The following is a 21,178-nucleotide window of genomic DNA, read 5'->3' as shown; positions in this document are numbered from 1 at the left end:
TAGAAAAATTATACGTAGAAAAAAAAAAAAAAAATTTTTTTTTCTAAATATCTTGTTTGTTCTAAAAGAAAGTCATACAGGTTTGGAAGAACATGAGTGAGAACATTTTCAGGTGAACTAGTGCTTTAACATGAACATCCTTATTGCCAGTTTATTTGTGTAAATTCACAAGTCTTTGACCTCCTACCAAAAATATAGCATAACAAATATTTCGGTAACACTTTACAACAGTCTCATTTATTAATGCATTAACTAATATGAACTAACAAGGAGCAATACATTTGTTATAGTATATAATCTTTGTTAATGTTAGTTAATAAAAACTACAGTTGTTCATGTTAGTTCACAGTGCATTAATGCTAACAAATACAACTTTTGATTTTAATAATGCACTAGCAAATGTTGAAGTGAACTAAGATGAATCCTGTAAAATATTGTTCATTCGTAGTTCATGTTAACTAATGCAACCTTATTGTAAAGTGATACCGATATATATATATATATATATATTTTTTTTTTCAGAGGAAAGAAATGTTTTGGATAATACAGGCCAAGATGTCACAGTTACAGTCAATGTTCTAATGCATTTGTTTAACTGACACTTACCTGTACCAGGTAGACTCTGAGGCTAAAGACCTGGTATGAAGCAAATGCTCCCTTACTCACCACCCACACCAGAGGACTGGTCTGGATCCTCACGCCAGAGGCCTGAATGAGCTGCAGGTGAAGTGATGCAGCTGACCGCATGTCTTACTAAGGAAAGGGAAGGAGGTGGTGTTCATTCTCTTCCTCCTGATGAGGCTCCTCGCAACGCAAGCAAACTCCATGTTAACTTTGAGTGGAGTTCACAAGGGCAGCTTGTTTTCTTTCAGGGGTTCTTCACAACGGAGGGTCAATTAACCACGTACCGATCATCTGGATGCATTTTACAATCTCTTTCGGGAAAATAAATGTTTAAGGAAACAAAACTATCAAAGCTCGATTCGAGGCGCACACAATTTCGAAGGCTAAAACCGCTTTTTTGGCTTTTCTAAATCCTCTTCCTTCACTGATTTTCAATGGAGCAAAACAAAATCATATCAGACGAAATCAAAGGATGGGATAAACAAATGCCTGCTCCTCTGAATTGGAAATCACTGATATCAGGTAAGGTTCAGGCAGTCGTGCTGGCAATGCATGTGGCCGGCCAGGTTACAGCAAGCCTGGATACTTCCAGCTGAGGGACACATACGGGGAGCAGCCGGCACGCCTGAGAGAATCAAAAGGTGCTGAAACAGATATTTCAGTTTAGATGAAGGTCTGCGCAAACATCATCTCTCCACTCATTCTCAACGCTCAGCAGAACGGCCCCTTTCTCCCTGATCTGTTTGAGGGTTGGGGGGGGGGGCAGCAGCACCCTCAGGTTACTTAGCATGTGGGGCAACTCCAGGACACAAGGGTGGAAAACACAGATCAACAACAACATCGAGCCTCAAAAGAGCTCTCTCGCCCCTTCGCTCTCACTGCCACGACTGATCCCGGGCCGAACACAAAGGAGGAGAATTTCTCTTTCCTGAGCAGAAACAAGCATTTGAGCAACAATTCCTCCCGAAACACAACCGAAAAAAGCAGCGCAGGCGTTCTTCAATTGATTTCCAAGGAATAAACATTTCTCCCTCAAATGAAACAATTTATTGATAGCGTGATATAATCAAATGAGGGGCCAGTGCACTTTTTTGTGTGTGTACAAACAGCCACGTCAAGAGCTGTGCAAGGAGTGAGTGACGCTTCCTCTTTCTCCCCAATCAAGAAATTAGGTAAACACAGCACAAATCAAGAGTGTCATTATTTCCGTTTAAATACGGGAACTGTAAGCACAAAAAAAAAAAAAAAAAACAATTACACAAGCAGGAAGATGCTCTCAGTGAGAGAGTACACTAACACTAAATGGAAAGCTCTTGCCCCTGTGCATCCAAAGGGCTCCTGAATCATTTCAAACAATTATTTCGGCTTCCAGCCATGTGAAGTCCACTTGTGGAACGGTCCATTTGCTGTCCTGTCCTGTGTGGCCGGGACTGAACGTACAGTATGTCCATTTAACCATGTACACAAAGAGCTGTTATATTGTGAAATTACCAACCAATCAACTTTCAAAAAACACAATTTAGTGTGAGGAATAGAAAAGTCATACATGAAAAGATGTTAGTTATGCATCAGATCAGTACACTGCAGTTAGCTAAACAGACTAAGAACACAAGTTTCTACTTCTTCAGGACTTCAGAGTAAAGTATAGACTGTCATTTTAAAACCATTCGAACAATGACACCTAAGAACCACAACAGCGTGTAATATTTGAAACATAAATGGCTGTTAAACTATGAACATATTTAAATGTACATCTATATTGTCAACTAAAAGTATGTCAATAAAATAAAATGTAGGACTGTCTTACAGTTGCACAAGATTAAAATGTTTAGGGCATCAAAGTCTTTGTTTGTGTACAAATCTGTGGGCTTGATTTCTTTAAATTAGTCATACACCTTAAAGGGTTAGTTCACCCAAAAATTGAAATTCTGTCATCACTCATTAACCCTCAAGTTGTTCCAAACCTGTATGAGTTTCTTTCTTCTGTTGAACACAAAAGAAGATATTTTGAAGAATGTTGGTAATCAAACAGTTGACTTTCATAGTAGGAAAAGAAAATACTATGGAAGTCAATGGCTACAACATTCTTCAAAATATCTTCTTTTGGGTTCAACAGAAGAAAGAAACTCATACAGGTTTGGAACAACATAAGGCTGAGTAAATGACAGAACTCATGGCATATTTAGCAAATTACGGGTGACAATGACAAAATATCATATTATAGGCCACATGCACTTAACATTGATTATTTGAAAAGTCTGTTTTTATAGCAAATGCATCTTTATAAGAATACCAGTATTAAAAATGTCACTGTAAAGAGGATATATCTGGAAAATAATGACAGTCCTATGGGGAAAATAAAATTAAAACCACACTATGCAAACAAATTAATTCTAATCATAATTTAAACTGAGACACCTCACTTTGAAACCAGAATCATGCTTAATTCAAAACCTTTCAAATGTAACCCGAAAACATGGAAACAGTATGTCAGAATACCTTATTCTTCACAAAATTTGATGCTTGATGTAATGCTTTGGTCTAAGGAGGACTACTTTTATAATCAAAATATGTTTACAGATTTTTTTTTTAAATGTGAAATGGGGTGTTAAAATGCTGCCTGTTTCAATCAATATAACACTGATGACACTATTTGGCTACATCTTTGTATATTAAACCTCTGCAACAGCTTACAGTAGAACACAAGCATTAACATGCAGTTCACTGAGCAAAATATTCGGCCTGTTTTAGTTGCCTACAGGACTATATATACTTATATTACACTCCCCATTAATGAATGATTGTTCAAAGCATCAAGACACAAACCAAGTTCCCATTAAATCAGATCAATTGAAAACCATGAACATGAATGAAATGAACATTGATTTCGTACAGGGATAACTGTCTGGAATCTGACTGAAATACATGTTGATAGGAAGTATTGTAACTAAACAGTGTTTAATGACCCATAGCAAATTAAATTTCTATTCTAATATACCCAATATCACTCATTCTTTTACGCAGGGTACAACTTATCACAAACTAGACATCTGAATAAATTGCAATGGAAAACAAATATATTGCTATATAGAGCTAAACTTTGCTATACGAATGGGCCTTTTTCTTTCGTTTTTGTACATGTTTGGCAGAGCAGGTAATAACATTTGCCCTTTAATCTAGTACCACTTCTGCTTTAGAGAGCATGCAATTAAGAGACATTAAGAGAAGCTTGCATTTAACAATACTTTAGTGTGCATTATGATTGTTAGGATGCTCCTCGCACAATGATCATGACCAGGAAGTCCTCTTCCGTTTTGGCAAGAGCTTTCGCAGAAGAATCTAAGAACTGCTGAGAGAAATCACATGGTGGAAATGCGTGCAGGACGCCAGTGTTGTCCTTATCTCTACTGCCCCCGACGGGTAAACTGATGACCCCAGCGGCCTGCTTTTGCTTCAGGTAGGAAACCAAGTTGCGCAGGGGCCTCTGTGTCGATGCTGCTGGGTCCGAAGACGAAGGCTCCTCGGTGCTGCCCGGAACTGCCAGAAGAACCGCATACCCGCCCGGGCCTGCGACTTTGATGCGGCGAGACACTTCGTCGATCTTGGGCTGGTCAAGGCGGAGGCGTTGCGTGATGCGCAGCTGAGCGACTTTGCCGCCCAGGCTGCCGTCGATAAGAAGACTGGTGGCGACGCTCAAGTCCCCGTCCAGGAGATGCATGCTGGCTGGGAAGTTACTGTTCTTTAGGAGCAGCATGCCATTCCAGGCCATGCTAAGCTTGCCCCCTGCATCCTGCTTTGAAGCCTGGCTGCTTTTGGAGCTGCCCTCGGATCTGTCCCTCTTGGAGATGCCTTTGGCTGAATCGCCTGCTTTGCGCTTTCTTTCCGCTGGACTTGCGCCGACACTGGTCTCTGAGACGCTGCTGCCTTTTATGCGCTTCTCACCAGGGGCTCGGTCCAGGCTGCTGCGGCTCTCTCGTGCAGGGGACACCCGATCTGCTCTCGCTGGACGCTCTGAGTCGCTGAATCGACCGTCTCGGCTGCTCCCTCCCGGGCTGCCTTCAAGGGACGGCGGTCTGCGGCGTCGGGCTGCCCACTCGCTGCTGCTGTCAGGCGAACACTCCAGATGTCTCCCGTCTTCCATGAGTCGACGTTTGCGTGCAGCGTCCCTGGCCGGCAGCTCCCGCTCCAGTGACCACGCCTCTCGCCGTCGTTCACGCTCCAAGTGTTCAAGGGGCTCGAATGCAGGAGTTCGTACACGTTCACGAATGGCAGGGGCAGGCCATTCAGCCCCTGCGTACAGTTCTCGTTCTCTGAAGTGCAGTGGTGGGGGAGTCCGTTCTCGGACCCTGATGGCCTCGGGGGTGGCGCGATGGACGAAAGACTCAGCCACGATTTCATAGTGCTGCAAAGGGAGGGGCTGCAAGAACTGCTGCTGGTAGCGGTGCTCCGTGTCAGCGAAGTCCACCCTCAACCTCCTGTCGGGACCGCCGAGAGGAAATCCACGCATGTGTGTGCAGGCTGCCTGAGCGGCATCCAGGCTTTCATACTGAATATAAGCCCAGGTGTCCCCTTTTCTGTAGTCTATAGTCCTAATAGTGCCAAAGCGGTCAAATTCCCTGGCTAGCGCAGTGAGAGGCACCCAAGGTCCAAGACCACCCACCCATAGGCGTGTGGTGGGGGTGGCTTTGCCATAGCCAATTTTTATGGGGTTTCGGCCCACGACTTTCCCAGACATGCTCATTTTTGCTCTGTGGGCCATGTCCAAGTTCTCAAATTTAAGAAAGCCATAGGTGCTGCTCTGGCCCCGAGTGGGCCTTTTAATGTCCACCTCAGTGATGGTCCCAAATCGTTCAAAAGCCCTCCTCAAATCATTTTCAGTCACAGTAATATCCAAATTACCCAGAAATAGTGTGCGGTTGGCTCTCTGGTCGTCCTCTGGAGAGATAAAGTCCTCCTCGCGGAAAGGAGCGGCTCGCTCAGCGATGTACGCGGGCCGCGCCCTCGCTTCATAAAAGGCAAATTCTCTTTCTCTTTCAAGCTCTCTCGGTAAGGGCGGGGGTGGGGGAGGAGGAAGCCGGCCCAGCGCTAACTGCTGTAACCGGTAGTCTCTGTAACCCAGACCGGTTGGAGAGAGCGGCCTCTGGGTATGCAAATGTCTATGACCAGCAACGACAGAGAAATGGTCCTTGTCTACCGGAGACCGACTTCTCCGCCTATTCAAGTAGACAGCCTCGATTTTCAAAGGACGGTCGTACAGCACCAGCCGCCCTCGCGCGTGCTTTGCCGCCCTGGCATCATCCGGTCTCCTAAAGTTGACGAATGCGATTCTCTCGTCATTGACTCGGCTGATTTTAACGCTCACATCACCAAATTTTTTGAATTCGTGGAAAAGGCCGTCCTCGATTTCCTCGTCGCTCAGTTGGGAGCCGAGCTCGCTGATTTTTAAAGTTTTGTACTCACTTTCGTTGGTGGGAAGCGGAGCGCGCGACTCTCCGCGCGAGTTGGTGCGCGCGGCCGCCTCTAAAGACAAGCTCGACGCGTGATTCTTGCCGCTCGAGCTCGCAACGGGGCTGGTGTAACCGTGGTTATTTCCAGTCCGACTGGAGACATGTCCGTCAAAATCCCTTCCATCTCTTTTATCTCCGATCAGCCCCCTTCGTGCAGAGCCCCCTTCGCTTTTAGAAGAACTATTGCCGTTGTTGCTCCCCCCGCCAGAAATCGAGATAACCCCCATTTTCTTACTGGTCGGGTGGCTTCCTCCCCTGTCTCGTATATCATCCAAGGCCCTTGAACGCTTTTTCACAGGCGACCGCTCTTTCCCTTTCATGTTAGATATCCTCTGGCTTTGCGCGTCAAACAAAACACTTTTTTTAACAGTTACGCTAACGCGATGGCAACGAATTTACACGAGAAATTGTATAATTTGTTCAGTGTCCCTGCGGCAAAACAACCGCATACGCCATCTTGTCGAGACTAAAACATGTCCCGCCCGTCGACTTTGATTGGTTTGACTCTCTGAGAAACTTCCACGCCACTGGTTGTTCTGTCTGTCAATCTAGATCGCCCGTCCAGCGCCCAGTCTCGATGTACACCATTTTAGCTTCAAACGTCAAATATTTACCACAACCATAGACACTTTATAAACAAGAGAGGTGACATTTAACTAATCTTCAATGAGGTCATGCACCGAAAATATAATATATGTGCTTCTGCACCAAATTCCGTCATCTTTTAATAAACATGACGAATCAATAAATCTGTTAGGATTCAACAAAAATTGTTTGATTTAAAAAAGTGTTTTATGTTGAGTTGATTCTAAAGACTGGGAGTTTTGTCTTACATTTCATTTAAATTACAAATGTTATCTTTATAAATTGTGAGTGGTCGAATAAATGAAACATAAAAATATGGTAGTTCACTTTATGTCCAACAGATGGTGATGCTTGCCTGTTCCACTGAGGTGAACGGAAGGGTCACGTTAGTGTAAACGTGAAGAATAGTTTTTTAACATGTCGGTTCAGTAGCCCAATAGATTTAGCATTGTCAACGGGGTTCACCCTAATAAAATGATTTTTTTTTTTTTTTTATATATAATAAAGATTTTCAGCTAACCGAAGGCTAATGTAAGATGTTAAGTAACATAGTTAAATATTGATTTCCCTCTGTTAAAAGTAACAGGTATAAACATTCATTTATTCCTACTTCCATCTCTCTGTTAAATTCGGGTATGGGGGGAGTAGGTGGAAGGTAGTAGTTGTTTGGGTTTTGTGTATGTACTTTGTGTGTGTACTTATTTTTGTGTTAAATTATTTAATTGAACTTTTACAGATTTTTAATGTATTGTAAATTGTCCCTTTGTATGCTGTCTTGCTGTAAAACCAATTGCCCTTCGGGGACATATACAAATAAAACATAAACATAAAACATAAACATAGTTAAATAGCTACAAAAATGAATGTATTTAGCTAATCTGGAGCACTCTAAAAACTGCTGGGTTAAAAAATAACCCAACCTTAACCACACCGCTGGGTCACTATTGGACAGAACACGTGCTGGGTTGGTTTGACCCAAGTGCTGGGTTTTACCATTTGACCCATATTTCTGGGTCATTCATTTGACCCAACCAGTGGGTGAAATTAACCCTCTTGCTGGGTTAAGTCTTACTCATGTGCTGGGTTATTTCTTGTCTCATTACCTTAATAACATTATTAACAAATATTTTTTATATTACGAATGTAAAATAATTATTATCTCTGTAATACAATAAACCAGAGAGGCCACTGTTTATGTGATTTCAATCTCATTTTTATTTTATTTTATACATTTCTTTAATACTTTTCTTTATCGAATACAAATGTTAATCAATGTCAAAGGTCTGACATGTCCCCCTCGTCTCATTCCTGAGGCACAGAATGTGCAGCAATTCACAAGTCATCTCATTTTGTAAATATTCAACCATGTTGGTCCTCACCTGTTGATTACACAAGTCAAGTCATCTTTATTTATATAGTGCTTTTTACAATACAGATTGTATCAAAGCAGTTGCACAGTGATACTGTAACATAAATATAATATAACAAAGTTTGTTTCTAGATGAAAATTGCGCCATCGTCCACCTTAAGGCAAATCAATAATATTGTTGAATATTAAATGTCCCCAACTAAGCAAGCCAAAAGCCAAGGCAACAGTGGCAAGGAACCAAAACTCCATCAGTGACAGAACGGAGAAAGAAAAACCTTGGGAAGAAGGCTCAGTCGTTCAGTTCTCCTCTGGCTATCGAGCGAACAGTGTATAATTATGATTCAGGCAGCATTACAGGTCAGAGGTCAGATTGAATAAGAACATTCAGAATATTTATCCAGTTCCATCTGGTTGGAAGTCGGTGTCATTACACCGGTATGGAGATGAGTTTGTTGAGGATCAGTCGTGTCGATGAGGCCTTCAAAGGGTTGATGAGGCTGGCACTTCAGGGATGCGTCATGGATGGGTCCAGGCGCAGGTCCACCTTCTGATCTGGATACGGCCCGGATCCGGCTGACTTCAGTAAACTTTAGAATGAACAGAAAGACAAACATTAGCATAGATGCCATTCTTCTTATTAAATAATGAGTACATCAGGTGTTATAGGAAAGTGTCCCCGGTTCCGGCTGACCTATGCAGCCTAATAATCATTTAACTGATTTGAATAATGTATAATGTTCTATATGAATGCCAGGTAAAATAGATGCGTTTTAGTCTAGATTTAAACTGACAGAGTGTGTCTGCTTCCCGGACAATCACTTAGAGTGTTGCAATCATAGAGGTTGCAATAAAACTGACATGCAAGTTAAGCTTTTTTTGTGGAAGTATCAATTTATTATTGAATATGCAATTAAAATTATTGCAATAATGTGTATTCAGTATTTGCAAACTGAATTATAGTAATAATAAAAGAGTAATATAATATAATATTATCAACATTAAGGCATTAAAATAAAACATTACTTTATTAAAAGTAAAATATTACTGTAATGTTGATATTGTCTTTAACGTTAAAACTCACAAACCCACAAAGATGCTTGTTAATCTCCTGACTGGCAGCGTTGATGATCGCCTCGTTTAGATGTTACACACAATAAAATGAAAGATGACATAGGCTACATGGTGGTAGGGTAGGCTATCGTGTAAGTTTACATTTTTTAAGTTTTAAATATTGACGATCATTCGTTCATCTAAACGGGTATACTTTTCTTCTCAAAACTGGCGCCTGTCCATTTATTTCTCCTTTCCTCAGTCGATGTTTATAAAAGATTTCAAGTCATACATTTACACAAAAAAAAACTAGGCTATATCAAGCTCTTTAAAGCCTTTTTTTTTTTTTTTGGCAGAAACGATGGTTCGAGTCGAGACATTACAGAAAACACACGCAGACTGTGCTGGAACTTACCTCAGTCACTTCTTTTGACGAGTATTTCTAAAACTACGCCAGCAGACTTTTCACTCACAACTCACTGGCTAGCCTACATTGAGACTTATTTCCCGCTGATTTTACGTGCGAGCCCTGTGAGGGATAACTTACTGCGCTTATGGATTTCATACAAAACGCTTTTCTCACTTTTAAATAGGCCACGCAACGTCCACAATGAATAGGCCTACAATAATTGCATGATGAATTTTGAATTTAAACTGCATATTTCAAAAAGGCTGCATATATAGCTAGTTTAATTTCAAATAAGGGATGCGGCATTTTGTCAAAAATTCTAACCGGCTAGCTGTGGCTAATTAATGTTTCACAGAATAAATACCTTACCCCCGACACTTCCATATCAAAGACTATGTTGAACAGTGAAATTAGCTTGCTGCTACCACCACAACTTATTAAAAATATAAGTAAACATTCATATTAACTTACCATAAAACACTGCCTGCTCCGAGTGGCGTGCTCCTCGAGTCAGAAGTGAAGAATCCAGAAAGTTCCGCAAAGAATGAAAAAAATAACCAGTTGCTGGGTCAAAATAACCCAACCAGCGGTTTATTTGTGAATGACCCCCTTACAACTCATTTGACCCACACTGTAAAAAAAAAAAAAAAATTGAGAAAACTTAAAAGTTTAAGGCAACCAGCTGCAGGACATTTTTGAGTTTTCTCAACTTAGGTGTTTGAGTTATCTCAACTTTTCTCAACTTTTTTATGTTAAATAGTTGAATAAACTTTAAAAACTGAGTTTGTCATACAAAATGTAAGTTGGATTTTTTACAGTGCAGCATGAGCAACCCAATAATGTGTTTACAGTACCCCCAAACAACCCAACTTTTTGACCCAGCACAATCAACCCAACAATTTGTTTACAGAAACAACCCAGCATTTTTTTGAGTGATACATGCAAAAAAATAAAAATAAAAAATGCTTTGAATGTTTCTTGTGTGGTCAAAAAGAGAGCAAATATGCGATTAAAAAAAATGTTAATAAATGCTTTCTATAGGCTACAAATAATTTGTGTATTACAAATAAGGATTAAATGCACAAAGCACAAGCTAACACATCATATAATAAAAAAAATTGTTTATAGGCCAATATCTAGCCTAAATTTTTGTTTAAGTAGAGTGGTTATCTGCCAGTTAACAGCCAAGTTGTCATTCAAACTGCTGCAGGCCTAGTCATCAAGACAGGTCAACTCAATACTTTTTGGCTATTTTATGGTTAATGTTAAATATTGAGATGCTGTGTACGTTTATATTGCGTGTCCGTCCTATCAGAGCATACAATAATTAGCACACACTGTCTTTGTGTATGCTTTTCATCCTGCCAGTTTCATTGTAGTTCTTATTATGCTTCTCTTGTGTTCCTGAACTGTGTTTCTTTATCACATCCTTTAATCAGGGATTTAATCAGTTTGCATGTGTAGCTGGAGCTGGCTCCCCTTTCTTGAAAGATCAGGCTGGAATTCGAAGCTGTGGGTGTGGAGAGAGTTTCTGTTTCTGTCAGCCTCCCTTTCTATCCTCTATTGGAACCACATGTCAGCTCTCTCCAAAACACGGCACGGTCAGCTAAACTGGCACTTAATGTGATCCAGCGTTTCTGTCATTCTCAATGCACAAAGGAAAGAAGCAGCAGGAAATGCTTGCCCCAAAGAGACTGTCGATCTGTTCCCATTTTGAGAATTAGGAAATCGAGAGAAGCTTTGAAAATCATGTTACTGCAGCTTTTTTTCATCTCGAAAAATTTCGTCTAATGTGTCATCTAAATGAAGTGAATCACCCTGAAAGAATGGCTGGCAGGATTGGCATGCGGTCATTAAACCCAGATGGAGCTGAATAACCCACACCAGTCCCATTGCTGGGTCACAGAACTGCACTTAACTTCAGCTATTTCCCACTGGATCGGGATTCCAAAAACACATCAAACACGATCAACTGTATACTCTTATGAGGGACAGGGTTTTAGTTAAAAGCCAATGTCAGAAAAATTTAATATGTGACAATATGTTTTCACCAGGCAGAATTTGAATTTGAGTTTGATTAGATATTGAGGCCTATGTGCATTCTGAACATTTTCATTATTATTATTCTTTATCCAATACATTCAACAACAGAGCCAGCTTCAAGAACTTGAAGCGTGCACTGGAAAATTAAGTATTTTGATTTTTGTCCAAGACTTTTGAATTAAACAGTAGCATAACATGTAAGTTGACTCATAATTCATTAGGCTTTGTGGTTCTGCTCTGCTGTCAGACCCCAGACCTCAATTGATAGGTACGACAGAGAAAAACCTTGCAATCCATCATCAGTCCAGGAGTGAAGGGCTTGTGGTTACTTAGTTGGTTTTGCATTAGCAGTGGTGTCACATGCTGCTGATGTATCGAGTGACATTTGACAGCCTTCCCAGCCGGCCTACAGCAAAACACACATTTAAAATTACACATTAGATGGCCATGTCTTCTCTCAAATACAAAACGTTTCACCTTACATGCAAACGCATATCTAAAGGTTACTAGCCTTAAAGAATTGGCACACAAAATATTTTTCTTGCATTAGACTATTTTGAGATGCTTGTATGGTTCCAAAAGTTGTCGGGGCCTGTTTAATTTGCTATGTTACACTAAAACCACACATTCCAAATATATTTTCAAATTAGAATTAAGGATGCATGAATATAAAATTTTTGGTTGATACTAAAATTAGAGTTTAAATCTGCACAATTTTATCTAAATAAATTAAAAATAAAACACTACAAAAAAAAATGTTTAATGCAGCAAGTGAATTTGGGTAGCTCTATAATGCTCAATATGAAATTCTGATGTTTGCTAAAGACAACATTTAACAATGTTGTTAAATTCTGTCTTTCTTTTTTAGATTAAGCATTAGATGATGGCTAAGGTAATCTAAATGTAAAACTTGGAGAAATGAGCAAGCTTAAGTAGATATTAAATATAGGCCAAAATCATTAAATTAAAAAACCCGTGTCAGCAATAACCAATATGATACCAATATATCTATCATGCGTTTCCTAATTAGAATAAGCATTGAGCAATCAGCAACACAAAATGCAATCTATATGAAGAGATGCTTAATTCCAGCCAAAGAAGCACACAGTTGGTGTTTTTAGTGGTGACATATTTGAATGCACAAATTTGGGAAATGTAAAAACATTTATTGACTGGGACTACATATATACATAATGGGGCTAAAACACTGCATACACTGAAACTATGAGATTAACATTAACATACTTAAATAAACATGTTGCACATCCTCTTTGGTAATTAATATTACACATTTTTTACAATTTTAGTATCCCAGAAAGAATTTTATAGTTAGGCAAGTTGTGTGCAAAGCCCATTATGGCTCACTGAGTTTCAACAAAATCACACAAACAAATGAGACGCTTCCATAGGGAAAGAGATCAACACAAAGAGTCCGGGCACAAGCTGGTTCTTTGCCGTGAAAACATCTAGAAGCCTGCAAAAAAGAAATGGGTACATTGAGCGTTTAAAAATAGTGTCTTTCAGTTGTGTGTTTCTGAGTAACACTAACATGCCGGTATGTGCAGGCATGCTAAATGTTTGTTGGCTCAGTGATGTCATCGCAATCGCAATTGCAGCTGCACGGTCATGTCGGCCAGGATAACAGGCTCCCGGGGTCTTTGGTTTTCATGCGCAGGGCCACCAGACCTGAGGCCTTGTATTCAGACTCCGGTCCGGGCTCATATGAATGGGCCCCTAGGCTTCCTGGGAAGCCATGGAGTGAGTATATCCCGTTTATACTAGGATGGTGGGTTGGGTGATGATGATGATGATGATGATGAGGATGGCCTGCAGATGCAGACATACCCATAAGCCCGGGTAGGTTGCCGTGAGGATGGGGATAAGGGGTCATGCAGGATGACGCCATGTTTTCCGTGCCCAGAACACAACCACTGGCCGCTCCGCCTACACCTCCCGTTCCCGCACTGCTTGGCCATAGGGTATTTTGCATCTATGTGGACATTAAATAGAAAAACACAAAAAAAGACATTAGTGAATTATTCTAATACATCTTAGAATTAATGATGATTGTCTGAAAAATAAAAAAGCAAATAAAAAAGTATTTGAGAAGTTTACATACGTTATCATATTGGAAAGAAAAAAAAGCACTTTGAAACCTGTTCTCAAAAGTTTGCGGTTTCAGGCTCCCAAGTGCTGTTGTCATGTAAATTAACTAAAAAAAGATTTCCATTTTTAGTTGAAAACGGTGGTATTTTTAGGTAATGCAAATTGTTGGAAACAATGTGGTTCTCAGGATGCCATACAACCACTTTCACATGCCCGAACATCACGTTTTTGGAAAGATATGCACTGTATTAGAAAAGATTCAAGGCACTTCAATTGATTTCAGTTTAGGGCTTTACTTGGGCAGTGTGTCAATGGTTTCCAGGGAAAGGAGGAACAAATACATGTTTAGAAAAACTAGAAGCTGTTATAAACCTAACCCATCCACAACAGTAATGGATTGGTTTTAAAAAGTATTTTCAATATATTACATTTTGTGTGAATTTTCATAAGGATTTATTGGTTGATTTCTGGTCCAAATGGATTGAGTATACAACTCCTATTGAACCAAATACTTTTTTGATATAGAATTAACGTTTTCTTTCTTTCTTTATTAGCATTACTTTCTTTATTCTTTTTTATGAGTAATGTGACTACTTCCCCCTTCTTTTTAAATAGTTTCTGTGTTGAAACTGAGGATAGCTTAAAGAGATACATTGAGGTGTTTTATATGAAGAACTTGAGTCACTGGAGAGTTTTGCTTTTCCTGATTAATGAATATAATTGTAAGCCGGTAAAGCTGTAAAAGTGACAAATGTCATAAACAGATGTGTATTTTTTTCCCTTTGCAATAAAAACTTAAATTAAAAAAATAAAAGAAATCGGTGTTGTGTAAATGGCCCCTAAAACTAAATTCAATCAATGTTTTTGGCAACAAATATAATTTGTTACAATGTTCACTATATCCCCAGCCAAACCAAAGCAGCTCCCCAGTGTGTGTTGAAATACTTGTTCTAAAGCTCTGTGTGTCTTCTGTGTTTGTGTATTCGTGTGTGTACCTGGTATGTGTCGGAGCGAGGGAGAAGGGAGATATCGTATGTAGCAGCAAAGTGGTTTCGCACCTCTTGCATCTTCCCGTAGCGCTCTCTTTTTCTCCATTTGGCCCGTCTGTTTTGGAACCACACCTGGGGAAAGAACACATTTATTCATTTAAAGTTTTGGTTGATTGGCTGAAGGTGAAGCTGAAGTATAAGCCCTGTCTGAATGAAACACCTCTGTCTCATGTAAAATGTATAGATCTTTTCTTAAAGGGTTAGTTCACCCAAAAATGAAAATTCTGTCAGTAATTACTCACCCTCATGTTGTTCCAACTCCTCAAGACTTTCATTCATCTTCGGAACACAAATTAAGATATTTTTGATGAAATCTGAGAGCTGGCTCACTCCTTCATAGGCTGCAAGGTAATTTATATCTGCCAGCCCAGAAAAGTTAGCAAAGACATCGTTAAAATAGTCCAAGTGACTACCGTGGCTCAACCTTAAGTTTATCAAGCGACGTGAATACCTTTTGTGCGCAAAAATAACGACTTTATTCAACCATCTCTTCTCTTCCATGTCTTTCTCCTAAGCTGTTGACGTAGTGTAACAGCGCAGTGCTTCTGGGTTGTACGTCTCAGAACGTAGGCTCCCTATTGGCCAACGCTGGTCATGTGTGTGATGCTGGCCAATAGTGAGCCTACGTTCTGACGTACAACCCACTGCGCTGTTACACGTGAACTCACTCAGAGGCCCACACAGAAGAAAATTAATAGTTGTTATTTTTGCGCACATAAAGTATTCTCGTCGCTTGATAAACTTAAGGTTGAGCCACTGTAGTCACTATTTTAACGATGTCTTTGCTAACTTTTCTGGGCCGGCAGATATCAATTACCTAGCGGCCTTTGAAGGAGTGAGCCAGCTCTCAAATTTCATCAAAAATATCTTAATTTGTGTTTCGAAGATGAACGAAAGTCTTACGGGGTTGGAGCAACATGAGGGTGAGAAATTACTGACATAATTTTCATTTTTGGGTGAACTAACCCTTTAAATCACAATTGTATCAATTCATTTTCAACAGAGTAGTATCCAGATATATTAATCAATTACAGTTGAAAAGTTTACTTTGAAGAAATGAATACTTTTTTCAACAAGGATACATTAATCAAAACTGACAGTAAAGCCTTTGACAATGTTACAACAGCTTTCTATTTCAAATAAATGCTGTTCTTCTGTATCTACAATAATATTAAGAAGAACAACAACTGTTTTCAACGTTGCTAATAAGAAGAAATGTTTCTTAAGCGCCATATCAGCATATTAGAATGATTTCTGAAAGATCATGTGACACTGAAGAGTAATGATGCTGAAAATTCAGCTTTGACATTACACAAATAAGTTATATTTTAAAATATATTGATTGTTGTTTTAAATTGTAATAACATATCAAAGCATTACTGTTTTTAATGTATTTTTGATTAAGTAAATGCAGCCTTGGTGAGCATAAGGACCCTACATTTTTGAACGATAGAGTGTATCATGATTGTTTTAATATAAACCAGTTTTATTTAATCTTTCATTCCTCTTACATACATAGCTAACAACCCGTCCCAGGAGGTGGAGTCGAACGCACCTGCACTCTGGCCTCTGTAAGCTCCGTTCTCAGTGCCAGCTGTTCCCTAGCATACACATCTGGGTAATGCGTCTTCTGAAAGACCTTCTCCAGCTCCTCCAGTTGAAAGGTGCTGAAAGTTGTCCGGTTTCGCCGCTTCTTGTTCTTGCCTGAAAGGTCGATGGAGTCAGCGATGGAGTCTCCAGTTAGTTCGTGGGACGGCTCTTTCAGTTTTCCACAGCACTCTGAATTTAATGCAGGATAGCCAAGGGTCTTGGGTAGGGTTTTCTCTCCTGCGGAGTTACAAACAGGCAAGTTTTGCCACTAAATGCAGATCAGTGACCATTTAGTCTCTAACAAAATATGTAAATACTGTGCAGGCTAATTAAACATCAATTTCTGAGTTTGTCTCCTCAACTGCTGTCAATGACATTTTAAATTGTTATGTATAGCCTGAATATTTCATCATGTGATATCTGTCTGGCATGGCTAAGCGACATTAGACTAACCAAAAAAAGCACGTCAACTATGTGAGTTTTAATTAAACGGCAAACACAATTATAATGCAGTATCTATATATCTAATAATAATAATAATAAAAAGACCAATTAAAATGCAGGCTTTCATTTTAATATATTCCCTAAATATAACTTTTGCTAAAAACACATTGTTGATATGTGATAAATGAATAGCAATCACTGTATATGCTACTGTAAACTGTGTAAGCTATGTTGTACATCAACAGTGCTTATGTAATGTACTGGGATTTAAATAATGGTGTGCAACCGGCACATAAAATCAAAAATATCTCTGCTTTTTATAATAAATACTATTTAACCAACCTCGTAAAGACAGAAATGTTCTCCTTTAAATATTCTGTCTTTTTTTGAGTATTCCACATACTTTAAAAGGGATAATAAAACACACTGTCAGTAGAGCTTACTGTTTTGATTAGCTTGAAACTTGATATTGAATGGCTTGAGTTTAGAGTGAATGTTGCAATTTTTGCTAGCTAGTATGCTTGCTTGAATAATGCAATAAAAAAGCATGTCATTACAAAATCCACTGTTATGATGTGACAGATTAAAAGTTTGTAAGAAGTCAGAGAATTTTATAGACAACAACAACAAAAAAGATCTGTTAAAATCACTATAATAATAAACATAATTCAAACAGGACGTGTTTGCTTTTCTCAAGAGAATATAAAGGATGGAAAGTGCTGTTTTAAAAAGGAATAAACCATAGAGCTTTAGCTTTAGAAGGCTGTTTTCTTTCATGACTACTTTCCAAAATAGTGAGACGTTGAGAAAAATTGTAATGCAATATTTGTATTCCCAATTTTTATTGAAAAATAAATAAAACATGCCCTAAGTGATGTAGCTGGATTCATGTTATCAGATATATTTGTGCAATTTCTCATAGTTGCCTGAACGGAGGCATAGAATGGAGAGATAATGTTTAAACCATGATCATAGGTCAATAAAATGACAAAAGTATGGCTCTATAAAATGTAGGTTAATAAATACGATTATTAACAATTATTATATTAAAAGGCACATCTAAAGTTCCTAATAGTTCAGCTCATAATATTGTTTGATAATAATGCTGTTCGGCATCCTCACAAGAACTCTACTCCATCTGAATTAGAGTGAACTTATAATTTCTCTAGATATTCAAAACATCTGACCTTGGGTCATAAAATATCCTCAGGCAGTTTGCTTTACTGCTCAATGTGTCTCTTTGCTCAGTGATTACAAGTAGCAGAAGTGAATTATTCTTCAATTTAATTTAAACCAAAACAGAGGAAGTCATTTACAGAGCTACATAAAAGAGTGCATTATATTTGATCTCTTAAAATAGTTTAGGAACTAAAAAAAAAAAAAAAACTGTCAAGAACAGTTATAAGGTTCTGTAATGTGTACTATGTAAATATTTATCCATTTTCATTTTTATTTGGGATAAATATATCCCAATATGTCTACTGACCTTCAAAAGCCTGATAAATAAATTATTGTAAAAATGACAAAATAGTATTTATGTGAATAGGCCTGTAGATAATAAAGTAAGTGCAATGATGTATCAAAAACAAGTTATTCCCAGAACTCCAGTCATATTTGAAACAGCCCTGCATTTTTTTCTGTTCCTTATACTGTAAGCCAAAAGACAACCTGTCTTTGAAATGTTCTTTTGACCTGGTATTATAATGTTGCCTTCAGAACTAGTTCCTTCTGACTAATCAAATCCAGGCTATATTTAGGGTATATACCCCCACCCCCCCATAAGGTATGGTTCCCAATTAAAGGGCTAAAGATAGCCTACTGGCTGAACAAATCTCATGATCTTAAAACAAATAAGTTATTTCAGAAATGGAAAACTGCTAGTTGAGTTATGGAAAATGGTATCAACAATATCGTTCATAAATTAAACGAATTTAGAATCCTCAAGCATCCTAGTTCCTACAATCTGTTATTCCAAGGAAAATCAATGTTCGTCTTTATATGTGACAATATATTGTATAAGGCATTTAAAAGCAAACGAGACAGGCCTCAAAACTGCGCAGACAAATCCAGTTTTGAATGCTGTAATCTGAATAAATATTGTTTCTGAGCATTAGGCCTTCACATCGCAATATTTTAGTCCTGCTATATAAATTGGGACTTGTGGTTGAAATAAATCGTTCCAGTCCGGTAAGGGAAGAAAACGTTAAATCGCTTCGAGGGTTATTCAAACTCCTGTTAAAATAACTATATAATCTAGAACTTTCTAAATGCTTTATTTTTATCATAATATGGAAAAGTCTGAGGACGAAACGCGCCATGGATATTGGCCTGTACAGGCCTGAACTTAATCTAAAATACATAATTCTACAACCTGAAGAAATCATTCAGCTGTTCAAAAATATATATAGGCCTATATATATATAAAAAAATAAAAATAAATCTTATTTAGGGTCAATCTTTTTTTCCCTACAAAATAATAAAATTTGAGATCAATTGTCTCTACAATCTGAAATAAGTAAACATGTTTAAAGCCTAACATAAGTATTTTAAGTGTAGCAAAATAGCCTAAATAAAATAATAATAAATAAATAATTTTGTAGTTATTTAGAGAACGTTCTATGAAAATATCAACGAATACACTGACCTGAAAATCCAAACATCAACTTTTTTCATTTCTCCAAAAAACAAAACAAACAAAAAACGTAAAACGACCACACGGCCAAAGGGGTTTTTAATGTTTCTTTGTTGAACCTAAAGTTTTAAATACATTTTATTTTTATAAGTGTATTGTCTTATGCTTGTTTTTAAGATGTTAGTATTTTTCTTAATAGCCTTATTAATGTTACGTATTTACTGTTTGGTTATTGAGATCTGTATAGCCTATTTTTATTAGTAGCCTAATATTCGATTATTAGGCCTATATTTAGAACTAGCTAATTTCCTAAAATAATAATAATAATTACATTAGTAATGACATTTGGCCTACCATTTCAAAAACGCTGCTTAAGTTTCCAGATCGAACGAAATAGGCCCACTGATTGACCGAAAAGACTAAATGAAAAATTAAATTAAATATTAAAATAGGCCAAATCTATCTCTAATCATCACAGATAAACTTATTAGATCTGATATCTTTTTAAGGGAAAATGAAATAATAATAAAAAAAGAAAAATCCAATTTGCCATAAAGTTTTAACAAATTATGGGTCAGTTAAAAACATGAATGGTTTGTCACATAACATAGTCATCTTGGTTGTTTTGAGATGGGGCCTTTCAGACGGAGTTTTTGAAAAGTTTTTTTAAACTTTAATTGAGAATTATTATTATTATTTTTATTATTATTATTATAGCGTTTGGTAGGCTATATTACAAACTACCAAAACAACAGTCACTTACCTTCGGAATTCGTCTCATAAAATGACGAGTTCTTCTCGGTGATCGAAGGTTTTTGGTCCTGATTCATATTCTCCAAAAACTTGGTATGCTTTCCAGGCGAGGCGCGAGGAGTTGTGCTGACGCCGTGCGTAAAGTTCGCGGAGCCGCCGTCCGCGTAGCGTCCCATAAAAAACTCATGTCGATGCGCTAGAGGAAGATGCGGAGACTTTTGAAGGTCGTCACACTGAAAGAAAGAGCCGGAATTATGCTCCAAACCGGGTGAATTCTCCGGCGTGATCCTGTTTGGAGGCGAGGAGAAAGACAAACAACTCTCAGCCTCCATCACCTCGTCCCGAGCACGAGAGCGCAAATAGTGGACTAGGATGCTATTAACAGGGGACACGTTAGTGTAGCGAGCGAGTAGGGGATTTTTTTTCCACCTCTTCATTTCAAGTGGGTGGGATTTAGAGGATCAGAAACAAAGACCCGTGAATTGGGAGGGAGTGAGACAGCGATCTGATTCAATACGCCCAGAAATCAATCACGTGCGGCTCCTGTCAATTAACCATTTAGTCTACCTCCAAAACATTTTCAGTTATAAAACAAATTTGTTATGAGAGATAGGACAATGTGACTAAATCGAGTAATTGTGACCAACTGAGCCTTTATAACTTTAAATCACCCAAGTTAATCCAGATTTGATGAGTTTCGGTCCAGGAACATTTTACGCGTGACGCTGCCTGTCATAACTCAATCAAAGCAGGGATCAGCCAAGTGGTCGCGCACTGGCTATAAAAATGAACCTGAATGAATTTAATTATGATTTATGGCATCTACATAAAGGATCGATGACAAAATTAAGATATTTTGCATTTACGGATATGACCACACAAATAGCTATCTGCTTCTGAAATGCCATTATTTTTTTTAGGTTATATGCTATGGACAAAATAGGCCTATAATTCAGGCCTAGTCTGCGTTAAAGAAGCATCGTTTTTTTAAATCATCGAGACATGAACGAGGTCTTA

The 21,178-nt window shown here is 38.4% G+C and overlaps 2 protein-coding genes across 4 annotated transcripts; both read right to left on the bottom strand.

Annotated features, from left to right (window-relative positions):
- Window positions 1-1,648: 1,648 nt before the first annotated feature.
- Window positions 1,649-6,598, bottom strand: rbm15 (RNA binding motif protein 15). Its single transcript, XM_084087501.1, has one exon. The coding sequence runs from the start codon at window positions 6,449-6,451 to the stop codon at window positions 3,890-3,892; it is 2,562 nt and encodes an 853-aa protein (XP_083943627.1). The 5' UTR covers window positions 6,452-6,598; the 3' UTR covers window positions 1,649-3,889.
- A 6,137-nt stretch (window positions 6,599-12,735) lies between these two features.
- Window positions 12,736-20,555, bottom strand: alx3 (ALX homeobox 3; the record flags this gene model as incomplete). Of its 3 annotated transcripts, XM_084087241.1 has the most annotated exons (5): window positions 12,736-13,061; window positions 13,433-13,577; window positions 14,689-14,814; window positions 16,298-16,569; window positions 20,172-20,555. In XM_084087241.1, 5 exons carry the CDS (start codon window positions 20,491-20,493, stop codon window positions 13,054-13,056), a joined length of 873 nt encoding a protein of 290 aa, XP_083943367.1. In that variant the 3' UTR covers window positions 12,736-13,053. The 3 variants fall into 3 exon arrangements, with proteins under 3 accessions (XP_083943367.1, XP_083943368.1, XP_083943366.1); XM_084087242.1 differs by lacking the exon at window positions 12,736-13,061 and having other exon boundaries at window positions 13,084-13,577; window positions 20,172-20,511; XM_084087240.1 differs by lacking the exon at window positions 12,736-13,061 and having other exon boundaries at window positions 13,084-13,577; window positions 14,752-14,814; window positions 20,172-20,493.
- Window positions 20,556-21,178: the final 623 nt, after the last annotated feature.

This window comes from Abramis brama (genome assembly GCF_963993115.1).
Source record: "Abramis brama genome assembly, chromosome: 16".
NCBI lineage: Eukaryota > Metazoa > Chordata > Actinopteri > Cypriniformes > Leuciscidae > Abramis > Abramis brama.
This window is presented reverse-complemented; position numbering and strand designations above follow the sequence as displayed.

Bases quoted from the DNA above. Each gene is read 5' to 3' on its own strand.
- rbm15 (XM_084087501.1), bottom strand. From the start codon at position 6,451: ATGAAAGGGAAAGAGCGGTCGCCTGTGAAAAAGCGTTCAAGGGCCTTG.